Below are 23,619 nucleotides of genomic sequence, written 5' to 3'. Positions count from 1 at the left end.
GAGTGAAAAATTTTTCAAAGGTCCACACCAAAATTATGAGGAAGAAAAATAGGAAAAGCATTGTGTAGCACCTCACTCTAAAGAAGAAGACTAAGATTGACATGGTGTAGGCATTAGCCAATCTAGGAGGTAAAAGGATGAGTGAGAGTGTTCACTTTATTAGAAGAATAGTTAACTTTGTAGATTGAAAACCTATGAGATGGGAAAATTTAGAAATATTACATGCCACAATAGGTACAATACTCCAAGAGACTAGATAATCATAGCATTGTCCCAATATGATGACATGTTAAATCCACCAATAATACCAATTAGGATGCCATGTTCTTCTACATTGTAAAATTGGGGACACCTTCTATGGCTAAGTGCTCAAGGGAGCCTAGATGGTGTCACTTAGGATTGGAAACTAATTCACTAACAAAGGGTCACAATGCTTAGGTTAGCTTAGGATTCAATACCTCACCAAAAGAGGGAAAAGCACCCTCTCTTATCATTGACCTAGTGCTAAAACAAAGGAGGAGCAAGGCCAATTATCTTGCCAAGTCAATCAAGTGTTGTAGGCTCATAGATTGAAAAATGAAGTCTCTAGTGAAAAGTGCTTCAGAAACCTAGAATGGTTCTAAAGATAAGGGTAGTAGTGATTGGCATCAACAACAAGGGTGTTGTGTACTTCACTAGGACTAGGAAGTTCATATTAATTAGAACTAATAAGATATATGGCCACTATGATAGCATCATAGAGGGTGAAACTCAACCTTGATGGGCAAAGAAAAAATAGTCTCCTCTTGTGTGCTAGCCTACCAAGAAATAGAGCCAAAATAGAACATATAGCCACCATGGAAGTGCCAAGAATCTAGCCCTAGTCAAAATCCAATATTAGTCCATGAATGAAATGCAAGCCTAGCATGTAAGGACCCATCCATGATTTACTAGATTAGGTGGATGCAAGGGAGAGTAGCATGGGATTTTAGTTTCTTCAAGAAGAGGATCAATTGACGACTCATAAATACATATCAATGTCTCACCATGAGGGAGACCAAGCAAAGCAAAATATACCTAAGGTCCATAATCAAGTTGTGGAGCAAGTGACTTGTTTGTATATCACATTATCAATAGGTCTCCATTGATAGAGGTGTGGAGATTATGGATGGATTTAAGTTTGGCTATGATGTATGTCATAAACCCCTCTCAAACATTGAGGGGTAGCATTGCCATCTACTAGTGTAATCAAGATCCAATTAGGACCAAAAGTGAATGATTGGTTTCCTACCATTTTTGTTACATTCATTCATCTTCAATATGCCCATACATCTAACAATGTGTTCAAACTCCTTAATATTCTCTTTGAAGATGTGGAGAACATGTCCATTTCTTCAATAGAAAAAAGGAAGAATTTTTATTAAGGACTTGATCATGTAAAAGTAGGTAGCATGAGATATAAAATGCTAGCTTCGAAATTATTTACTACATAATATTGAAACATTGTGCAAGACCTAATGTCAAGGAGAGAACTAAGAGGTGCGAGAAAGAAGACCAGAGGAGAGAGAAATAAGTGAAGAGGAGAGAGAAATACTAGAAATGGAGAGAGAAAGACAAGAAGGAAGAGAGAGAAGCCATAGAAGCTGTGAACAAAAGGGAGAGGCAAGAGATATTAAATGTGTTAATTTTCAAAAAATATAAAAATTTACATGTCTCTCCCTTTTACACATGTGTCAATGTGACGAGGTATTATTAATAATTCCACACCAAACATATATTCTTCCTATCTTCTTACAATCCATCCTGTCCCAAAGGTTTTTGCCCATAAAAACAAACTTACAAGAGTTGGAAAGAATGGATAAAAGAGAGTACTCTTCTGTGTTTAGCTATACAAAGTATGAAAATTAATGAAATATTGAAGACATATGAACTAAAATGAAGACATGAAAGTAAGCCTTAGCTACATACATGATCCCGAGTTCTTCAAAAGATTTTGAAGCCTCTAAGTCTTCAAGAAATAGACTCAAAATGAAGAAGATATCTTACTATAAAAATAGACCTTGCTGAACCAAATCTGTCTCATAACTTTTGGTAGAAATATCCAAATGAAGTGTGCCACATGTCAAAAAGTAGCTCATAAAGAGTAATTTGACCTATATAGGTGGCATATTTTTAAAAATTTAGCATTTAAAAAATTGTTCTAAAATAGATTGCTATCAAGACCATGTCTACATACACCATAACTCCACAGTAATTATGCTTTAGCCACCAATATATCCAATAAATAAGGAAATTCATCTAATATAGATTATGGTCTCCAAGAAGCTTCTTAAGGTGGTAAACCTCTCCATCTAATCAAATATTCAATGATAGAGTGAGAGTGAAGCTTATTCTTATGCTAACCTGTGCTAGCCTTAGGGATGTACTGAATAAGACATTCATCTATAGGTGGTAGCTCATCAAACTGTATCCACAAGAATACCATAGAAAGTCTTGAAATGACTAACATGGAATACATACTTATGAATCTTAATAGAAGAGGGTAGTTCCAATCCATATGCCAAGCCTCTAATATGCTTTAAGATCATGTAAGGTCTATAAAACTTGTGAGTAAGCTTGTTATTGGATCCATTCTTCAACCTAGAGTAACAAGACTTGGGTACTTTTAAAAAAACTAATTCTCATGATAGAAATGGCGAAGGTAAGTCTCCAACCACTTGTTTACCCTTTCTATCTAGCCATTAGTCTATGGATGATAGGCTATAAAATGAGCCTATTTAGTGCTCATGGAGCTTAATACCGCCTGCCAAAAGTTAGTCATGAAGTTTGAATCTTTGTCATGTATAATCACCTGCACTAATCCATGTAATCTAAAGATCTTCTTCATAAACTAATTAGCCACCTATGAAGCAGTGAACTGTGTCTTGGTAGGAATAAAATGGGCTGCCTTGGTGAGTCTATCCACCACCACATAGATACTATTCCATCCCCTTTTGTTAGTAGGAAAACCAGTAATGAAGTCCATGGTAATGTGCATCCACTTGCCCTCAGGAATAGGTAGCTGTTGCAACAAATCACTTGGCTTATGGCTGTTGTTCTTATTTTTTTGTTGACAAGAGCGGGCATATACTTCACTAAAAAATCCTTAACATCTTTTCATAGTTCTTTCTAATAATTTTTTTTTTTGATCTTATTATAGGTTTTAAAAACTCCAAACTGTCGAGCTAAAGGCAAAGAATGCAACTCCTCCAGAATATTTCATGTAAAAGAAGAAGTAGAGGAAATAACAATATTTCCATTTAACTAGATTAGGCCATTTTTAAGCTGATAATGTGAGCTTTCATTGATGAAACCTTGTTGTAATTTTTGAAAAATATGGTTGAGCTTATCATCTAAAAGATAGGCTACATATAATTCTTCCATCTACGTCACTATGTAACTCAATCATAGTTGAAACTTTGCATGCCTATATGCAAGAAAGAGAATTAGCTACTACATTGTCTTTGCCCCTCTTATGAGTGATGTCAAAATTATAATTTTGCAGAGTAGCTATCCACCTATGCTATTTAGGAGTGAGATTGGGCTAAGTGAGGAAATACTTTAGAACCTTGTGATCACTTTAAACTCTAAACCAACTGCCATACAAATAATGTTGCCACTTTTTTTTATCATATATAAGATGGCCAATATCTCTTGGTCATAGACATTCATAGCCATTTCCTTATTTGTAAGCTTGTGACTTTCAAAGACAATAACTCCATACTCCTATAACAAAACAGCACCTATGCCACGGCCACTAGCATCACACTATATGTTAAACTCTTTCAAAAAGTCTCGGGGGGTTCACCATATATATATTCTCTATATAACGTGTGTTCATGGCCTATTTATAAATATCCTAATCTGTGAATTTTTCTTGAATAAAATACAACCCTTTTCTATTCAATCTGTAAGTAACCCCTTTATATGACACCCTTCTATATGTAAAAAATGTATAAAAATGGTGTTTTAAAAACCCCTTATTTTGAACTCACGTTATATATACATATATTCATGAGTGACCCCCCCCCGAGCGAAAAATCTAGGCATACTAGAATAGAAGCATAAATAAGGAGTTTCCTTAACTGGTTGAAGCTACTATCTACAATAGTGCATCCCAAAAGAGAGCTTTCTTCTTCAACCTCTCAGTCAAAGGAGTTGCAATAGCCACATAATGCTTAATGAATGGACAATAAAGTGAGGATAGACTAAGAAACCCTCTAAGTGAAGTAGTGATAGTAGGTGTTGGCCAATCTTTAACACACTACACCTTATTAGGGTCAACCTATATCCCTTTTTCGCTAACAATATGGCCCAAGTACTCCATCTCAGTTTGCATGAAAGAGTACTTCTTTTCCTTAGCAAAGAGTCTAATGCCTCAATACATCAAAACCTTCCTCATATGTGATAAATGATTTTGTAAAGTCTTGCTGTAAACTAATATGTCATCAAAGAAGACTATGATAAATTGAAAGAGAAAAGGTTGCAAAATCTTGTTCATCAAACTTTGGAAGGTAGCTAGAGCATTAGTAAGTCCAAATGGCATCACTAGAAAATGGTATATCCCTCAATCAGTCCTAAAGGTGGTCTTAATGGCATCACCCTCTCACATACAAATCTGATGATACCCTAACCTCAAGTCAATTTTGGTAAAGAATCTAGCCCCCTTGAGCTCATCAAGAAAATCATCAACTCTAGGTATTAGGTACCTATTCTTCATTGTGATCTTGTTTAGATCCCTGTAGTCAATACATATCTTGAAGGATCCATATTTCTTCTTTAGTAATAAGACTGAAGATGCATAAGGTAAATAACTAAGTTCAATCAACCCCATCTCTAGAAGCTCCTTGATTTTCTTGGTTTCTTCTTCACTCTCACACTTAAGCAATCTATTGGGTGGCTTATTGATTGGATTTGAGTTCGCTCCAAATTGATAGGGTGATCCACTACTCTCTTAGAAGATAATGAAGTAGGTACTTTAAACAAATTCCTATACTCCTTAAGACAAAGATGGATTATCTGCTAAATTTTTGGACTGATCTTCAATCTCTTTATTGAGGTGCAAGACAAAAATATGTGAACGTCTCTTGTACTCCTTGAGTTATTGAATGGTGATGAGATGAAAATCAGATTTATTAGAGCTTCCCTATAAATGGATAGGCTGTCCATCAAAGATAAACTCCTCCATACACAACTATGAGAAATTCATAGTAATATTTCCTAAGATCATCAGTCAGTCACATTCGAGTACAATATCTATGGTCCCCATTTCTAAAGTAACCAGGTTTACTTTTGATTCATAATTTTCAACCAGGCTATAAAGAAACCTATGGGCATATTTGAGTGTTGATTTCTTCTTCACTTTTTGCTATTTGAACTCTTATGGGGGCTGCAATAAATTAGTGAGGAGACAATTCAATCTATCTACAATGGACTTATTCACAAAACTCCATGTCATGCCACTATTTGTCAGGATAAACACATCCTTTCCATGAATATTTCCCTTTATATGAAGTGTGTTAACGCTCTTAGAACCTGTTCAAGTATCCATGAAAATGAAAAGATTAGTGGCAACATGTGGCTCATCAAGAATTCCACCCAAATCAAAAGGAATACTACCACTCAGAAGGTTTTGATAGGATTATAAAGTGTTCTTACCCAACTTCCTCCTTAACATCCTTATTTTCATTGGTAGTCACAAATGCATTGGACTCACCATTGTCATTCTTGAATCCTCAAAGACTAACATACTATGGATCTTGGCTTTTGCATTCTTGTATACACACTTTGTTGCATGATCAGCTATATGCATCTCCCCATACTTGAAACATAAGCTTTCTTATTTCCTTTCTTTATAGAGGTCCATAGAAATAGACATTGGATTAACATTGGCTAAAGTAGATCTAAACTTGTTGTCCCCTTGTTTAAAATCCACTCTTAGATCACTTGGTATCTTGAAATTTCCTTGAGTTCTTGAAGCATTGAACAATGGATAAGTTGGCACTCTTTAGCTTTCACTTGGTATATGATTGTTGCCATAAACATTGCCAATATGTGCCTATTTTAAAACAGTACATGGTTGTCCATAACTAGGTTGAAATGAAGATTCTCTTCTATAATTCCTTTTATAACAATCAGCAAGGCTCTCAATAGCTTTGAACAGATTGCTAGGTTTTTGTGCTTAACATCACCTAATAAAAAATGTTGCAAACCATGCATATACTTGTGGATTTTAGCTTCATTACTAATGCTCTCTACATACATGGTAACATTGAGAAATTGGTTTGTATAATACGATACACTTAGGTCTCTTTGCTCTAATCTATATCATCTTCATGCCAATTTTTCTTTTTCAAGAGAGACAAAGACATCAGCCACACCATAAGTATCTTGAATGCATCCCTTTTCTCTACTAATATGTTCTCTTTCTTAATGTATCTCCATTGACTATGCATAAACCCTTCCAAATGTAATGATGCAAAATGAATCTTCATATTATCACTTCTAGGGACATATTATCACTTGTGGGGAATATATCAAAATTGGATTCTAATTTTGAAATACATTCCTCTAGATCGAATAGTGAAGATGATTGCGCATTGTACTTTGCCAAAATGATTTTATCCTTTAACTCCCTTTCGTGAAAAGGTTGTTGTCCCAAAATAGACTGCTCATGATTAGTAGACATTGAGCCTCCAAAATGATATGGTACTCTTCCAAAAGGTGGCTAAGAACTAGTGTAGAATCTTCTTGATAATAGAGGACCTCTAGAGAGTCGAGGATTTAGCCCATAAGCTTGGGGATTAATACCATTCATATTACTCAAATAGTCATCATGTATTTGTGAAGTCTCTCCTATTTTATATTGACTATTGGGAATGCCCCTTCATCCAATGATTCCTTAACTTTGGCTATTTTGATTAGATGGGCGAAGTGGGACTAACAAATCATTGTTTGATTGAGCTTTCTCCCTAGCTTCCTTAGTTTCCATTTGCATTTACATTTGCATCCATTGGGATAATTGAGCCATTATTTGAGCATTGGATTCTACTAATTTATCAATCGAGGCCTTTTTTTGGGTAGTGAAATCCACCAACTTATCAATGGAAGAATTCATTTGATTATTAGATAATACCATCTGTTCAACTCTAGATAGTAGCTCCACATGCCTTCGAGCATGCCTACTCTCATATTCACACATGGTATTATTAAGTATACTAATTTCTCATTACATTTGAGGTTCTTCACGGCTCCCTTGAGGTGTATTTTCCAGCATGGAATCTATGATTTACTAAGCATATTCATATTGGGCATTATCCTTTCCCTTATGACTTGCCATAGTAGTGTAGTCCTACAATACCCCTTATCAAAAAATTGGCTATAACTTGAGCTAGAAAACTCTAATTCTGAATTTTCTTAATTCAAAATGAAGTCAACGATGCCCTCTTCAAGATGAGTTATAGTATGTCATAATAAGTTTACGAGAGAAAATTTTGCAACTCAATCTCTGAGGCTAGATTCTCCATGCCTTCACCCTGTTTGAACTTGTAAGTACCTTGTTTTCACCTATGAGAGAAAAATGGTAGTACCTAAGGGCTTCCAAACCCTATGGAGAGCTTAATAGGATCTATTGGCAATCTCAAGTATGTGCACCTGTACTTCAATTATGGAGATGGTACCTATAATTACACGTATATATCATGCAATGTTCTATAAAAATCTTATTTTAATCTATTTTAATCTTCAAGGTACTTGAGTCTTAAGAGTGCTTCAATCTTTAAATTTCCACTCGATGTATCTATACAAGGGATAAAATGGCAGGACAAGCTTCCTACATAGCCCAAATCACCGAGAGGTGGGCAAAGTTCCTCTTAAGTCAGTTGGTTGCACACCTTGGGGATCTTTAATAGTGGGGGAGAGTCACCTCTCTATTGTGCCACTATCTCCCCCGACATCCATCTTTTTCCTTGATAGGGATATCAACATGGCAGTGATATGCTACTGTAATAAATCAGCACATTATGCATTACTCAAATTTTCATTTAGCTCTTTCAATGAAATGCAAGAGGATTGAAATTAGAAAAATGAATAGAGAGAGGCTTTCACCACCTTGTGACTCACTATTGACTTACCTTTTACAATGGATCATGATATGTTTTGCCATGAATCAAATAATCATTAGTAAATCAATGGATTAGAGTAAGAAATCTAATCAACCAATTGGGCTTTAATCAATGGGATTGAATGTTATGCTGAAACTTCAAGCAAGAGCTTCTAATTCACTATTTGAATTAAATCATCAATGCATTCCATGAATGGGCTGATTTAATCAATGATGGACTAAATTTTGATGGAAATTTTTACATTTTAAAATCTCTCAATCAATTGGATAAATCTCAACAATTCGATGAATGAGAAAGATTAAGAATTGAAGAGAAATACCCCTTGTTAGCTTGATGAAGGCTTGTATGATCCCCAAATGCTTAATGAAGCCTCTGATTGATCAATATTGTTGAAATAACCTTTAATCCTTGTGTATTTAATGTTTAGAAGCAATCTTGAAACTTTAGAAAGTTAAGATTGAAGCATTGAACCCTTTTCCCCCCAAATTTTAACTCCATATAAGCTCTTAAGGTTGAATCCTTGACCATTCTTCCCCAATCCTTGCAATTTCTTCAAGAATCTTTACTGAAATAAATCCAAAGCTGAAATAATGAAGAGTCTTTAAGAATTTGAAGCTTGAGCTAAAGCTTTTATGGCTATTCATAGAGTGCACAATTAGGTTTTCAAGAGAGCTTGAAGGTAAAGAATGGAATGCATCTCTTGGTAATTACTAAAGAATTCCACTTATTGTTGAAGATGAAGCAACCAAGCTTGATGTAAATTAGTCAAGGGAGTGAGAGATTGAGCAAGAATCATCCTGATTAGTCAAGAAAGTGAGAGATTGAGCAACAAAATCAACTCAAAGATTATGCCATAAATTTTAAGGTTATTTTGCCTCCTCGGACAGCCACTAGTCCCTTCACAATGGTTGTAGACTTGAAGCTTGTGAGCTGAAGCAATTGATTCTCAACTTGGATAAATTCTCTAGGCTCAAATTTGTGGTAGGAAGAGATGTCAGTTGGAAACTCCATGGAACCTATAGAAAAGCTCCAAGAAAGGGAAAAGAGAATCCTTTTCTTGACAAGTAACCACAGTTTCTTCCTCTTCCTCTCCTATTCCAAGTCCAATTAACTCCTATTTGACTAAGTTACCTTCAAATTAGCCCATAATGGATACATAACCTACCATTTTAGTCACGATTTGGCCAAATCTCTCCAAGATCTTGTCAGAGCTCGAAGATTTGTCTCTACTTCAAGAAGAACTCTTGCAAGTACCTGCTCTGTGGCTCCTGTACTTGCTGTCCAAGATTTAATGGTGAAAATTTGAAAAAAAAAATGATTGAAATGAGAAAATCAAATGGACCAAAAGCCTATGCTATGATACCACTTGTCGAGGAGAGAATTGAGAGGTGAGAAAAAAAAGAGCAAAGGAGAGAGAAGAAAGTAACTAGAAGGAATAAATACTAGAAATGGAGAGAAATATGAGAAGGAAGAGAGAGAAGCCATAAAAGCTGGGAACAAGAAGGTGAGGTAAGAGACAATAAACGTATAAATGTTCAAAAGATGTGAAAATTTACATCTCTCCCTTTTTTATATTTGTGTCAATGTGACAAGATATTATTAATAATTCCACACTAAACATATCTTCTTTCCAACTTCTTACACCTAATGATCACCCTACTTTAATAGTCTAATGGTGGTGTACCTTGCAAGTATGCATAAATATATTTCCATCTTGATTTGATGTCATCCTCCTAGAAATGAAAAACTCCTAGAGCTCCTGACTAATATTGATGCATTGGACCACAATCTCTAGCTCAAGCTCTAACCAAGTGGTGGTTAGTGAGATGAGCCGATGAGAACATGCAATGGGAAATTTTGAGATTGAAACAAATACACAAAGCAAACTTTTTATCCTACATCAACTAAAAACGTTAATGACATTGTGACATTTTGTTCTTGGACAATCTCAAGGTGGTGGATATACAAAATAAGTTATAGATCTAACCTATAACAAATTCCATAGTTTTCAAGATTAAAGAAATTTTTACATTCACAAGTCTCACCAATAAAGGTACTCCTAGCCATAACAATGGGGATCAAAGACAAGAACTTGAGGCAACGAGTCAATGTGCTCAAACCATATAAGCTCTAGAAATATACTTGAAATCTTCAAGAGGGATTTTACTTGCTAGCATCACTATAAAATTTAGTATGTCGAGCCTCATGAGAGACTCAAAAGAAAAGGTAAGTAAACACATGCGCTAGAGCTCTTCATGATCATGGAACATGCATGCGATACCATATGCACCCACACTATGCAAAAGAGCTATGTGCACACACATACGCACCCACACACACACACACTCTCTCTCTCTCTTTCTCTCTCTCTCACTCTCTCAAATTTCAAGCCGAATCCACAAGGGTTCAAAACCTAGAATTGTGGGATGCTTTCATCTTGGGATTGCTTCCTACCACAAAAAATCTTTTTCCGCCCCCCTACCTCACGCACCCCACACACACACAACACACACACACTCTCTCTCTCTCTCTCTCTCTCTCTCTAGACTCTAGCCTGACACGTAATATTATATGGTGGTGACTTTGGAAGAACTAAGATGATAGTTTAATAGATCATACGTCGGGTAATGCATATCCATACCCCTTTAGAAGTGAGTGGGACCGAGAGAAGAGACCGATGGTGAAGATAATGATCACAAGTGTGGGTCCAAAGAGGCTGCTTATTTTATGTGGAACAAAGATGGGCCATGTATGCTTGTGAATTGGGCAATCGGCAGAAAACGCCACAATCGAAAGCGAATAAAGAGAAAAGCAAGTTCGCTGATGCATCAACGTTTGATAGTTTGTGCTGCTAAAATGTCGAGAATGCGGCTTCAGAAAAGCATGACATGCCAAGAGTTCGAACCCCACCACCGGCCGTGCACATCACCACCCCCGGGCCCCCTCCCCAATAAACATTATTTGTCGCACTTCAGTCAATTGATGATTCGGAAGACGGCATACAGATTCGTTTCTTGTCGCACTCAGAAAGGTACGCCCATATAAACAAAGCTGAATTAAATACTAGGATACCCGTAGACAGTACTGGGTATGTGTCTCCTTTGATTCACATATCTTACCTATATGATATATCCTCCTACAAGGCAAAGCTACAAAGAAAAGCAAGAATGGTCTGAAGAATTAGCTGCATGCTACTTTCCCATCTCTGCAAGCTCTCTGCAAAAATTACAGATGGATACACTGTGGAGTCATGTATATGTATGAGCAATTATGGTTGATAATGGCGCAGTCATCCTGATTAGACTTCTGGTTAGCTTAAGAAATTGATGATGATGATGATGGTGGTGGTGGTGGTGGTGGCGGGATATTCAGCATCGGCCTACTTCATTATATTGGCCTCGGAATTTACTTTGGTTGAGTCATTCGTGTGGACTCCTGCTACAGAAAAGTAGTAGGGTGAGACAATAGACATAACCCCGCAATCAACAGTGTAAATTATCAGCGAATCAGGCAGGTTTATATCCGAATTCTCAATAATCAGTGCCTGCTCTTTACATACCAAAGCCTGTAGCGCCCGAGCTTTTCACAATGCGGAGACTCTTCACAGTCGACATGGCGAAGTCCCTGACCAAATTGACAAAGAAGGCTGAAGAAAATCAGATCTTCATAGACCGGATAATCCCTCAAAGTAACAGTACCCAAACATTAATGGAACATTTACAGCATAAAAGTTGTGAGCAAAGAAAGATTTAATCAGAACAGCAATGACAATGATCACTCACTCCCACTGCAAATCGCCCACAAACATCAAATCCCCGTCCTTGTCCTCATAAGTTAGGACGAAATCGTGGCCATGAATTAGGTCAAGCTTTGAGTTGTCACCATTGCCTGCAATAAGGCGAGAATGATCAGATAATATGGTCTGTATAGGCACTAATTGAGAAAGCTTCCTGAGACTATGATCACTAATTGAGATATCTTGGCCACTTCTCAATTATGTGAAAGTGCAATTAGCCCAATAGCTTGCTAGGATTCGGGGAGAGATCAACAATAGTCAAGTGACACAGCTTTGGCTGGCATCAAACTTTTCACTCTATTTATGTTTCTATGATGGCTTAAGAACACGCTTATCCTTTAGCCGTAGAGAAAGACAACATTACAACCTTAATTGTTAAGAAAAGTAAGGACCTTAATTGTTAAGAAAAGTAAGGAGAGGAACATGTACCCTGAACAAAGCCTTGAAACATGTCTTGCAGTGCGGATTTGAGGCTGTTGTAGCTGTCGTACGACCTGAGATCCACCTTTCTGCAGATTCGGACCCCATCCAGCTTGGCCTTGACATAGTTGTTGTGCTGGTGATGGTGATCATGATCGGGAGACGCGGCCGGTGGTGGATTAGGGGGATCGACTGATCCATATTTAGGAGGAAGAGGAGCAGGAGGAGGCAGCTTCTCAAGGCTGGGCTGGGAATTAGCAGCTGCAAGAGTGTGCTTTCGGAAGGAGCGGATTGGGGGCCACCCGACCACTCGAGCTCTGAGACCACACTAAATAATTAGACATAAGCTCTGAGACAACACTAAATAATTAGATGTATGTGTGTATCACAAGAAGTTTTAGATAAATTCCCACTATAATTCTGACACTATGAACTATGATAAGATCTGCACGGGAGGCGTGGCATACCTAGCTAGGTATGATAAATTGGGGTAGGGGGCGGCCAAACGTAAACCTAGCTAAGTGCGGTTGGGTGTAGGGGATGGGGGTTTGCTAGCTAGCTAGGTGCGGTTGGCGGTAGAGGACGGGCGCTCGCGACTCGCGACTCGCAATGGTTGCGTGTAGGGGATAGGAGCTTGCAACCCCCCTCACCTAGCTAGTTATCTGGTGCCTCCCTAGCAGAAGCTCATGACATTGAACACTGTAGGGACAAATAAGAGACTTAGCTAGGTGCCTCCCTAGCAGAAGCTCACGCATTGAACACTACAGGGACAAATAAGGTAAAAGAGTCTCACGTGTGCACGTGTATGCATGCGTGCATGCATGAGCTAACTGAAGAGAGGGGCTTACTTGCTACCAGTGTCGTCGTTCGCACTACCTGCATCAGCAGCTGGGTGAGCCTTCCTACTGCTATTTGTGCTTGTCGTTGGGAGGGCAGCAGGGGCTACTTCAGAATTATATTCGTGGCTAGGGCTCTGTGGGAAGCTGCTGCAGCTTGATGTTGGGCCTGCTGCGTTAAGAGGAGCTGCAGGGGCGATGATAGGAGCAGCAGGTGGAGAAGAAAGGGGGCGTGGGGGCAATACGGACGCTAGAATACTAGCTGTATTAAGGGGATGGTGGTGGTGGTGGTGGTGGAGATGCTGCTGCTGCTGCTGCTGCTGCAGAAGCAGCATCTGGCGCTGCTGCTGCTGAAGATGCTGTGCCTCTGCATGGAGGGGATGATGATGAAGGCTGGCAGAAGCAAAGGTACTCTGAGTGTGCTGCTGAGGAAGTGGAGCGGGGGAATAATGATAGGCCATGTGCCAGCCACCGGCAGTAGCTGCAGCAGGCGCGGATGCCTCGCTCTTGTTCCAAGGAGGAGGCGGAGTGTGAGAGGAAGAAGTACTGGCATGATGATGATGGTGGTGGTGGTGATGGGCGGGAGGCCCCATGCAGCCACTGCCACGAGGGTCTGTGCTGCTGCAGCTTGTGGCCATAACCCTAGCAGTACTGCTGCTGTTGTCGCACAGTAGTGCAGCCTCGTTATACGTGCGCTTCGCAGGCACTGTGCTGCTGTTGCTGCCGCTTAGATGATGAGCATTATTACTGCCCAAGCTGTTGTTGCCCGCGACGATGTGATTGGTGCTGCAGTTGTTCACCTTGGGCACCGGGATCGCAAACCTGCTGCCCTCTGTCATCATCATCATCATCCTTGACGACATAGATGATCCTGGCTGAATCATGGTATCCTTGCCGGCCTGATCGGCTTGCGCGTGTCGAAAGGGAAAGCGCGTGTCTATGGCACGTTGCATCAGCTGCATCTTCTGCTGCTGATCCTCCAGTCCTGCTGTATCAACTGCGGCCTGCATGCCCTTCTCGGTAAGACCAACAGCACTCATGTAGCTGTACGGCACCTGCTGTTGCTGCGCCACCTTCTGCTGCAGCTGCTGCTCCGATGTAATAATTCCTGTGTCTCCTGTACCACCGTTACCAACCGCCATGGTAGTTTCATGGCTTGCCCCAGACTGCGGACTCTCATTATTGCTGCTCGTCTCAGAATTCGGCCCAATTCCCAGCCTCAGCTCGGTATCTCGACATACCTGCACTGCGTAGCTGGTGCCGGCCGGTTTGTAAGAAGCTTTGGGCTCTAATTGGTCTTTCGCATTTACAGACGACGACGTTGAGGTCTGAACCGACGAGGCATTAGCTGATGAATTCGAGTCCGAGAGGCCGATGTAGTCGCGCTCTCTGAGGGTCGAGCCGCCTGTCGCAGCAGCAGCAGTGCCATGATCTGCAGCTTCATGGGAAGCACTGCTCAGGATAGACACAGGGATGGCGGTGCAGTGACTTCTCCAACTTGCTGCATCTGGTCCATTGGACATGCTTTCTGGTGCAGAGCGTTAACAGGATTGAGGCAACGGGGAGGGAAGAATTACTGAAGGCCTGATCGAGAGGGGCAGCTGGGATGACGACAGGGAGCGCATGAGAACATGTTATGTTGATTGATGCTTCTCCAAGTGCAGAGTGAGAATGAAGAAGGCTAGCACAGAGAGAGAGAGAGAGAGAGAGAGAGAGACTGCTGTCGCCGCTAAGTGGAGTGGAGGAAAGGGGAGGCTTTATGATGACAAGTGTAAAGGAGGAAGTACAGTACCGCAAGCGAGGCGCCAGGCAGTGTGGGTCGATATTAATCGGGCCACAAGCAAAAGAAGAAAGCGAGACGGAAGCGGAGAAAAGGAAATCAGGGAAGGAGACGGGGGCGCATGCTGTGCGAGATCCCTACACAGAGGGAGAAGGAGGGGAGGGGGTCTGCGTCGAGGCTGATCTGCAAGGAGAAGTGCAGGTAAAGACAGCCGATCAATTAGTAGAAGGAAGAAGAAGATGCAGAGGAGACCACCATGCAAGCACAATCCCTGCCCCCTCTCTCTCTCTCTCTCTCTCTCTCTCTCTCTCTCTGTGCCTGTGCGGCCTTACAATCCACCATGTGACAGAAAAATAGAGTGAGCAGGGTGACGGAAGAGGGGATGTGATGAGCAGGTCAAATAGATGGCAAAAGCGAAAGGTCAAGCAGTCCTCACAAACATTTTTTATTCCTTTTTTTAAATCAGGAAAAAAAGAGGCACAAAAAGTTGAAAAGATAATACTAAATAGTTGGCCCCGGGCACCTACCTACACGCACGCACCAAACAGAAGAAGCGACGTAGCCCCGTCTCCCCCCTCCCTTTGCTTTGCGATTTGTCCTCTCCCATCCCGCTTTTTCCTGGCCTTTTTACCACCCCGTCCCGTTCCCTCCTGGAATTAATTTACCGGGTGAGCCGGTTTCCACATCCTTTTCTGTTTGGAAACATGAAAGGTTTTTTAGATACATTAAAAAAATGTTTAACGGAAGGGGGAAATTATGAAATATAGCTTTTTTGAAAGTAATCCCGGCGGTAATGATATGGGTTCGTTTTTGTGGCACAAAATGCTATTTGGATAAATTCAAAGCGCGTCGCTCTCGTCGACCTGCCGCCGCTAAGAAAAGCTCCCCGCTGCCTCCTAGCGTCTAGGTCCCCTGCAGCGGGGCCCCCGTCCCAAAAGGCCAGTCCCCCCCCCCCCCCCCGCGGTTGCATTCACACACTGTAGATGCGATCGCGATCATTGCAAGGCTTTCGTGTGGCTCCTGTGGATGTTCGTCCTCACCTACTTGTTATTCTCTCATAGGACCTTGCCCTGCCCCAGTTGGTATACATTCCTTCCACGTGGCCTTCAAGCCCTTTTCTTTCGAAAAGTAATATTTATTTATTTATTTTAACGAGAAAAGTAAAGGACATAATTACAAGGGTTTAGATCCCAATATATGATATGACCCATTAGAGCTGCAAAACCCAGGGTTGTAGCTTAGAGAAGACTCAAGAGTAATAATTGTAAGAGCCCAATCGCCCCACCGATAATACGGGCACTATGGATACTCCTTCGGCCCAATTCCATGGCAGTCGCACTGGTGGCATTAACGTTCTAAAAACTTCTAAAATATACAAAAATTGTTGTAAAAGAGTTGTGGTATGACAGGTAACGGGAGTTGAACTGGAGCGTAATGGGAAACTTTCCCGTTTCATCCCTTCCCTCACGTTGTTTCATGCAACCTAGTTTCCTCCCCTTTCCTTATCCTTGGTGTCACTAAATTGATTGCTTATTACGCATTCTCTATTTAATAAATTCATGTCAATAAATTAATGACTCACTTTTCTTTAAGTGTTGATGATGATCTAGCATGGCCATGAGACCATTTAGAGACCAATATTCCTAGTGCATCACTTAATGGGGCGATCAGAGCACTATGACGGGGATATCTGGTATAGGCAGTGCAAGTTATGAAGGGGGAAAGAAGTGTCTACCAAGTGTAATAGTGTACACAAGAACCAAGGAGTTACACATAAATGAAAATGATTAAGTTCTAAGAATAGGAAGTGCATTAGCATTGTGTATATGTATTTATGTGTGCATCCGGGGACACGTAGGAACGTTTACTTGTGTGTAATGAGCATTGCATTCATTTGGGGTCATCCTCTCCCTTACAAGTCAAGGTTTAATATATTTTCTTTCATTAAGAAAGACAAGAGAGGTAATTCTCTCACTAAGAAAGACAAGAGACATGATCCTCTGGAAGTGAGGAGAGAAGTGATTTTCTCTTCCTAAGGTCTAAAAAGACACAAGCTTTTGTGTGGAAGTCAATCTTAAGGTTGAGGCCCAATGCAATTTAATGAACTCTCCTTGAGGTGGTTGCATGGACCACAAGTTAAGAGTACAGTTTGAGAAGCTGTTCTTTAAAAAAAAAGGACACTGTGAATTTATTTTTAAAATATCTCACGATAGAAAGATGATCTCTAAAAACGGGTCGCGAAAGTTATCAAAAACAGCGAGATCTACAACTTTTGTGTTGGATGTTTTTTCATCTAAATAACGCACAGAGAGATATCTTGAAATTAGTGCTCTATAGTACGTCTTAGAACAACCACATCTTGCATGAAGATCAACTCAAGTCTCTCTCCAAGAAGAGAAGCTCTTGAAAGCCTATAAAAGAGGAGGCTCTCCTTGGGTGTGGGGGAGATAAAGGAAGCATCACTTTGCATGCATCCAAGAGGAGAAGAGAAGGTGCAAGTGCTGCGAAAGCTTTGCTGAAATCAAGTGCTATGAAAGCTCTGTTGAAATCAAGTTCCAAGAGGAGAAGAGAAGGTGCAAGTGTTGCGGAAGCTCTACTGAAATCAAGTTCCAAGAGGAGAAGAGAAGGTGCAAGTGCTGTGAAAGCTCTGCTAAAATCAAGCGCCAAGAGGAGAGCCCTACACATATTGTGTAGGAGAGAAGGAGACTCAAGAAGGAGCAAAAGGTGCCAACTTCCAAGTTGTGCAAGTATTAGTCGGTTGTATACCATGCAAGGAATCGTGATCTTGTTTCCAAGATCTACAAGTAAGAACTAGCGTATGTGTAACGAAGGAGCTTGCTCCTTGTCAATAATATAACTCCACAAGGGGGGGACCGGTCTTCCAGTCCCTAGTGTGTTGCCAATTTCTCTACATCTCTCTCTCTCTCTACATCTTTATTTTCTCTCATCTATTCTCCCTCTATGCCAGCATAATATTCGCCATATATATTTTTAAGTATATAAGAAAGTTGAGCATGTATCTCGAATCTTATAACACTTAGCTAGCACAGTAACCAAGGAGAAGGGAGAAAAGGGAGAAGATCATACTCTCTCCTACGGGGGAGGGGTTCCTTCACCTCAAATCAACATCATGGAGCCGACATCTGCAACATTCCCAACACATTTCCTTCAATTTGGGACGGTACTAGCTTCAATCACATGACAGCAACCGGAGCATCTTTTCATCATGAATCGATGGGGCTGGCTAAATCTCTTAAAGGATCTTTTAACTCTCTTTAAAACTTTGGGTATTAGAACTCTAATCTCCATCCTAACATTTGGCAAAACATGATTCCTCCAAATGTAGAGCCATGGAGAGCACTTGCAGACGGGGGGAGACCAAGGGAAGTACAGTCGGGAGGCTCTCAATCTATTGGATTGGCTCCTAAAGCCTCCTCAAGTCCACCGCAACTCAATAAAGACGCTCAAACCGATGGAAACATAGAGGCTCATAGAAGTAAGTGCCATAATGAACAAGGAGGTTGTTCGTCGGCTGTGTCTCCAAATAAGGCAAAAGGCAAGCACAAAGAGACATCGACAGAGTCAGCATGTGAGAAAGAATTTGTTAATCCAGTAGCATTGAACACAGCTAGCTTGAAATCATGGAATGAAGAGTTTGAAAAAAGAGCCCTTGATGGTCTCTGTCATGGCCGTAGGCCTCCCACTAAAATAAGGAGGAATTGGTTAAAATCTAATTGGGAGTCGTTAGGCTGTCGGGTCGTGGAAATGAATTACATGCCGAATAATTTCTTCTTCCTCCTCTTCAAATCAGAAGAAATGCTCCTCCAAGTATTAGGGATAGGTCAATGGATGATCAAAAATTCTCCCCTGACATTATTCAAATGGTTCCTTGGTTTTAATCCCATGATTGATAAGCCTTCGAGAGTCCCTATGTGGGTGGAACTCATCGACCTCCCTCGTAATTTATTTCCTTTTGTTAAAACCATGGTTGCTCCTCTAGGTAAACTTTTGGAATAGAGGCCTACCAATTTGGTTAATCCTAGGTGGTTCCCGTAGGTCTTAATCGAAATGGAAATCAACAACAGACTCTCCGACTCTCTGCTCATCACAGACATTGAAGGGAATGTCTTAACCAAACAACCACTATCTTACAGGAACCTTCCTAATGCATGCTTCAAGTGTATGAAGGTTGGTAATTTTATCAGAGATTGCCCTGAGATGAAACCTAGGGAGGCCCATGTAAATCAAAAAGAACAGAAATCTCCCGATGACGGCTTCAAAAAAGTTAATAAAAATGGTAAAAAGAACACCAATGTCAACAATATTAACAGCAATGTTAACAAAAAAAAAAGAACAATAATAGATTTGTCGCCTTACTCATTGATGTCCCAGATGAAACTTCTGGCCCTAAGTCATCAGATGAGAACTTCAAGGAAACTGAGTCTTCAGACTCTGAAGTAGAGGAAGTTATGGTAGGGAATACATAGAAGGAGACAGAGAATTTTGGTGAAGCCAATAACATAGATTTAAACACTCAGTGTGATGTCAACATCGAGGATGTAGAGGAGAATTTTGAAGGAGACATCACCTCTCCCAAATTCTTTAAAAGCCCTAAAACAGGTGATGACAAAAATCAGGAGACTTCCAAAAGACGTTTTTCCAAGGTAGGGGACAATGTAAGTAAACCGTTCTCTAAAGGAAAAGAAACATCCAGGAAAGGCAAAAACAAATTAAATCAATTAAGCTTATTTCACTCAATTGCAAAGGTCTCTCTGACCAGAATCATCAAGAAATGGTTAAGGGATAACCAGTCCTCACCAGATGTAATATATTTTCAAGAAATCAAAACGACAGGTGTTAACTTGAAGAGCAATCTCCAAATAATTAGAAATAACTTTATTTGGTATGTTACTCACCACACTCAGAGAAGCGGTGGAATAGCAATAGGAATTAATGGAAAATTAAATGATTTGGTGTCAAAAGTTGAAATTGACCCTAATAATAGGTGGATCTCAATATTTGTCAATGATGAAGAAAAATTTGTGATCACATCAGTATATGCATCCTGTAATGCTCATGAAAGGACGTTTGCAATATGGAGATCTCTAATGATGGCACATTGTCTTCTAATAGTCCTAGGTGATTTTAACATCGTGGAAGATGTAGCTGATAGGTACATGCAGAAAGGCCTGGTGGTTTCTAGACAAGAAAAAAAGGCATGGGAAGATTGCAAAACATTCCATAGACTGGTAGACATCAACACAGATATTGGCTTTACCTGGTCCAATAACCAAAAAGGCAAGCTATAAGGAAAGCCAGACTGCACCGAGTCTACATTTCTGTAGGTTTGCTCTCTTCATTTGTAAATGTAAGTTGTAGGTCAGAAAAGGATATTGTTTTGTCAGATCACTACCCTATGGTGACCTCATTATCCAATAATCTAAATGTAATTAGGGCAGGATGGTTCCATACAGACCCGAGACTGTTTAAAGAGAATCAGGTTAGGCAAGGCATTCAATGTATCTGGAAAGAGGCATTTAGACTCACCTCCCACCCAGCTCAAGCCTGGTCCATGGCAATTAGTGACTCTCAGGATCTTCTAAGACAAGCTAAAAAGGAGAGAGTGGTCAATATAAAAGAAAAAAGAAGATCTCCTACCAAAACCTAGATGATTTAGAACAGAAAATTGACTTGGGGGGACTACCAGGGGCAAGAAGAAGGGCTATCAATAAAAAAGAGTTAAGAAATACGGAGGAGGAGGAAGCTAAAAGTATGAAACTATATACTAGGATGTGGTGGGTAGGAAGATTGGATAGACCATCCAAAGAGATTTTTAATAATCTGAGAAAGAAAAAAGAGGACTGCATTCCCTATTCTGAGAAAGATAGATGGGTCTCATGCTGGAAGTAATGAAGAAAATCTGGAAATAGCTAGAGAATTTTTTGCATACATCTTCTCCCCTCCCGCCTCCTAGCCTCAAGAGGTGATGCTGGCAAGAGCCAAAATAGCTAGGATAAGACCTAAAGTTATCCTTGCCACTCTAGCACAAATAATGGAGCATGACTTGTAGGAACATGAACTTGTGGACACAATAAAAGGACTCTCTAAAGGCAAGAGTCCAGGACTTGATGGACTGCCAAACGAATTGCCAAGAATGTCATAATCATGAATATAAGAGGCTAAAAATAGATATTGATAATACAAAGTCGTAATATTATATATATATATATATCTACAAAGTCGTAATAATATATATATATATATATATATATATATATATATATATATGAATATGATTTTTTGTGTTTTTTAAAATAGAACTTCCGTTATAGAGGCTCTACTCCTATTGGTCTAGAGCACATTCTCTCTATCTCCTAAAAGGCATTTTCGAAACCTCAAAACTCCCCTAATGCGAGCATAAAGCTTGACAAGCACACGTGAGAAGTGCACGATGGCATCAAGTCCTTTTTTAATTACTTATCTTCTAGAGAGGGTGTGAATTATATAAGTATTTAAGGATGGACTTGGTGCTACAGTTGTCTTATTGGGCAAGTATATCAAGCTTAAGCTTGAGTATATTGAGATAGGGTCTATACTTGGTATCACAAGTTATCTTCTCATATAGGAGAATCCTTTGTTGGCATACACATATCTTCTTGCATTTTCTTCTCTTGATGTATGCAAACCTCCATTAGCTTCAAACATCTTCAAATAATCTTCACCTTAAAATAATCCAATATACAAATAGAAGATCCTCTTGCCTTTATACACACCTAGCCCAAATATAAGTGTAGACTAGGCTATGCCAAGCTAAGCCTTACTTGATAATCATAGAATGCCTTTCATCATCAACTACCTACCATATCATCAACATATGCTTATCACATCATCTACTACATTGATGCTATGGGACTAGTTGAAGGATGGATCATATATGGCACCTAGTTGATGATGAAATATATTTTATGGTGCTAAGTTTTGCTTGGCTAGGCTAAGTGTATGTAAGCTAGACTTCTCTCTCTCTCTCTCTCTCTCTCTCTCTCTCTCTCTCTCTCTCTCTCTCTCTCTCTCTCCAATTAACTATTTTTTATAATTAATTACTTGGCTAGACTAAGTGTATGTAAGCTAGACTTCTCTCTCTCTCTCTCTCTCTCTCTCTCTCCAATTAACTACTTTTTATCATTAATTACTAATTGATTATATTTAGCTACACTCATAATTAGTTTCATGGGTGGCTAACCAATTACTTTTATAATTTTCATAATTAACTACTTTTTTATAAATACCTAATCACTATTAATTTCATAATTTTAATATCATTTTATAAATAACATTTCATTTTTAAACCATTTAATTTTATTTATTTATACTTAATAAATAGTGAATTAATTAATATTAATTAATTAATATTAATTAATTAATATCAAATTAAATGTTTAAAAGCAATTAGTTTATATATCTGAGGTATGCTTGATGAAGATGTCAACAATTATCGATTTGAGTGCTCCTCCCTAATACACACTCTCTATATATGCAAAAAACAATTTTATATGTTTGAAGTTAAGAAAACAAACTTATTAACATCTCTCTTTATCAATAATATTTCTTCTCTCTCCCTCTCTCTTTCTCTCTTCCTCTCCTCTCTTCTCTCTCTTCCCTTCTTCTTTCTTCTTTACCTCTCTCTTTCCCTCTTCCCCTCTTATCTCTCTCTCCTTCTCTCTCTCCTTCTCTCTCTCCTTCTCTCTCTAACCAAAGCAACACTTCAAAAACAAATATTGAAATCTCCACTTCTTGTCACCCATAGTTACATGCACTAAGTTACATAAATACAGAAATGGAAGTGAAAAATAAAAAAGATTAGGGTTTAACTCAAACATATCTAGCCTTATTATTGTTAATTTGCTGGCATTATTCTTGTTTATTTTAGGCATTATTTTTCGATTGTCCAAAATAGCAAAGAACGAAACTCTCGAACATAGGTATTTATTTACTAGTTTTGATATGCATATCTTTATTTTATTTTAAAATACATTGGTATAAGCATCGATATTTATCATAGGGTATATTGATGCTTATTTTGTTACATATTTCAGTGCAAATAATAGAGCATATACCAAGGTCTCGCTTTTTTTTATAAATGTTAAAAATCTAGTGTTGGAATTTTCTTCATCTCTTATAGTATAAAGGATGGATACTTCATCGGTCATATAAGCAATAGACAAGCATGTTTGAAAATATTCAGAATAGCTCCATCTATTCCAGTATAGTTGAAAACCTTTGGAAGAACATGTCTGAAAATATTTGGAATAGCTCTACAGTTATTAAAGCTTATACTTGGACAATTTGGAATGCTTGCTGCAGGTTTATGAAGAATGCTCCTATCTCTCTGGTGCTATCATTAGCAAGTCAAAAGATAGAACTAATATATGCTGGGGGCTACATGAGGTACCTGATTGGTTAATGCAACTTGGATTCAAAGGTTCTAGAATTGGGGAGATGCGCGATACCTTGGAGCTCGGGTAAGTTACTCATAAATATATGTGTGCCTCACGTGGGTTCAAAATAATGTATTTTTAAAATAAAATTTTATACATTTTTTACATACAGAAGGATGTAATATAAATGGGTTATTTATAGATTGAATAG

General features: G+C 39.2%; 1 protein-coding gene across 2 annotated transcripts; it reads right to left on the bottom strand.

Moving 5' to 3' along the window:
• Positions 1 to 11,171: 11,171 nt before the first annotated feature.
• Positions 11,172 to 15,327, bottom strand: LOC148017349 (uncharacterized). 2 transcript variants are annotated; one of them, XM_087662558.1, is made up of 5 exons: positions 13,206 to 15,327; positions 12,367 to 12,674; positions 11,924 to 12,029; positions 11,701 to 11,765; positions 11,172 to 11,579 (listed from the first exon to the last, which is right to left on the bottom strand). In XM_087662558.1, the coding sequence occupies exons 1-5, from the start codon at positions 14,714 to 14,716 to the stop codon at positions 11,521 to 11,523; spliced, it is 2,049 nt and encodes a 682-aa protein (XP_087518684.1). In that variant the 5' UTR covers positions 14,717 to 15,327; the 3' UTR covers positions 11,172 to 11,520. The 2 variants fall into 2 exon arrangements, with proteins under 2 accessions (XP_087518684.1, XP_087518685.1); XM_087662559.1 differs by having other exon boundaries at positions 11,172 to 11,576; positions 13,206 to 15,325.
• Between the last annotated feature and the right edge of the window lie 8,292 nt (positions 15,328 to 23,619).

Source organism: Lygodium microphyllum, chromosome 22 (assembly GCF_053477565.2).
Source record: "Lygodium microphyllum isolate KBCC chromosome 22, Lygodium_microphyllum_v1.1.10, whole genome shotgun sequence".
In the NCBI taxonomy this organism is placed as follows: Eukaryota; Viridiplantae; Streptophyta; class Polypodiopsida; order Schizaeales; family Lygodiaceae; genus Lygodium; species Lygodium microphyllum.
Note: the sequence above shows the minus strand (reverse complement) of the source record. Positions and strands in the feature narration are given on the sequence as shown.

Coding starts and splice junctions, on each gene's coding strand:
- LOC148017349 (XM_087662558.1), bottom strand. CDS start 14,716: ATGTCCAATGGACCAGATGCAGCAAGTTGGAGAAGTCACTGCACCGCC. Junction 12,675..13,205: donor AACGACGACACTGGTAGCAA/GTAAGCCCCTCT, acceptor GTGTGGTCTCAG/AGCTCGAGTGGTCGGGTGGC. Junction 12,030..12,366: donor GTTTCAAGGCTTTGTTCAGG/GTACATGTTCCT, acceptor GCCTTATTGCAG/GCAATGGTGACAACTCAAAG.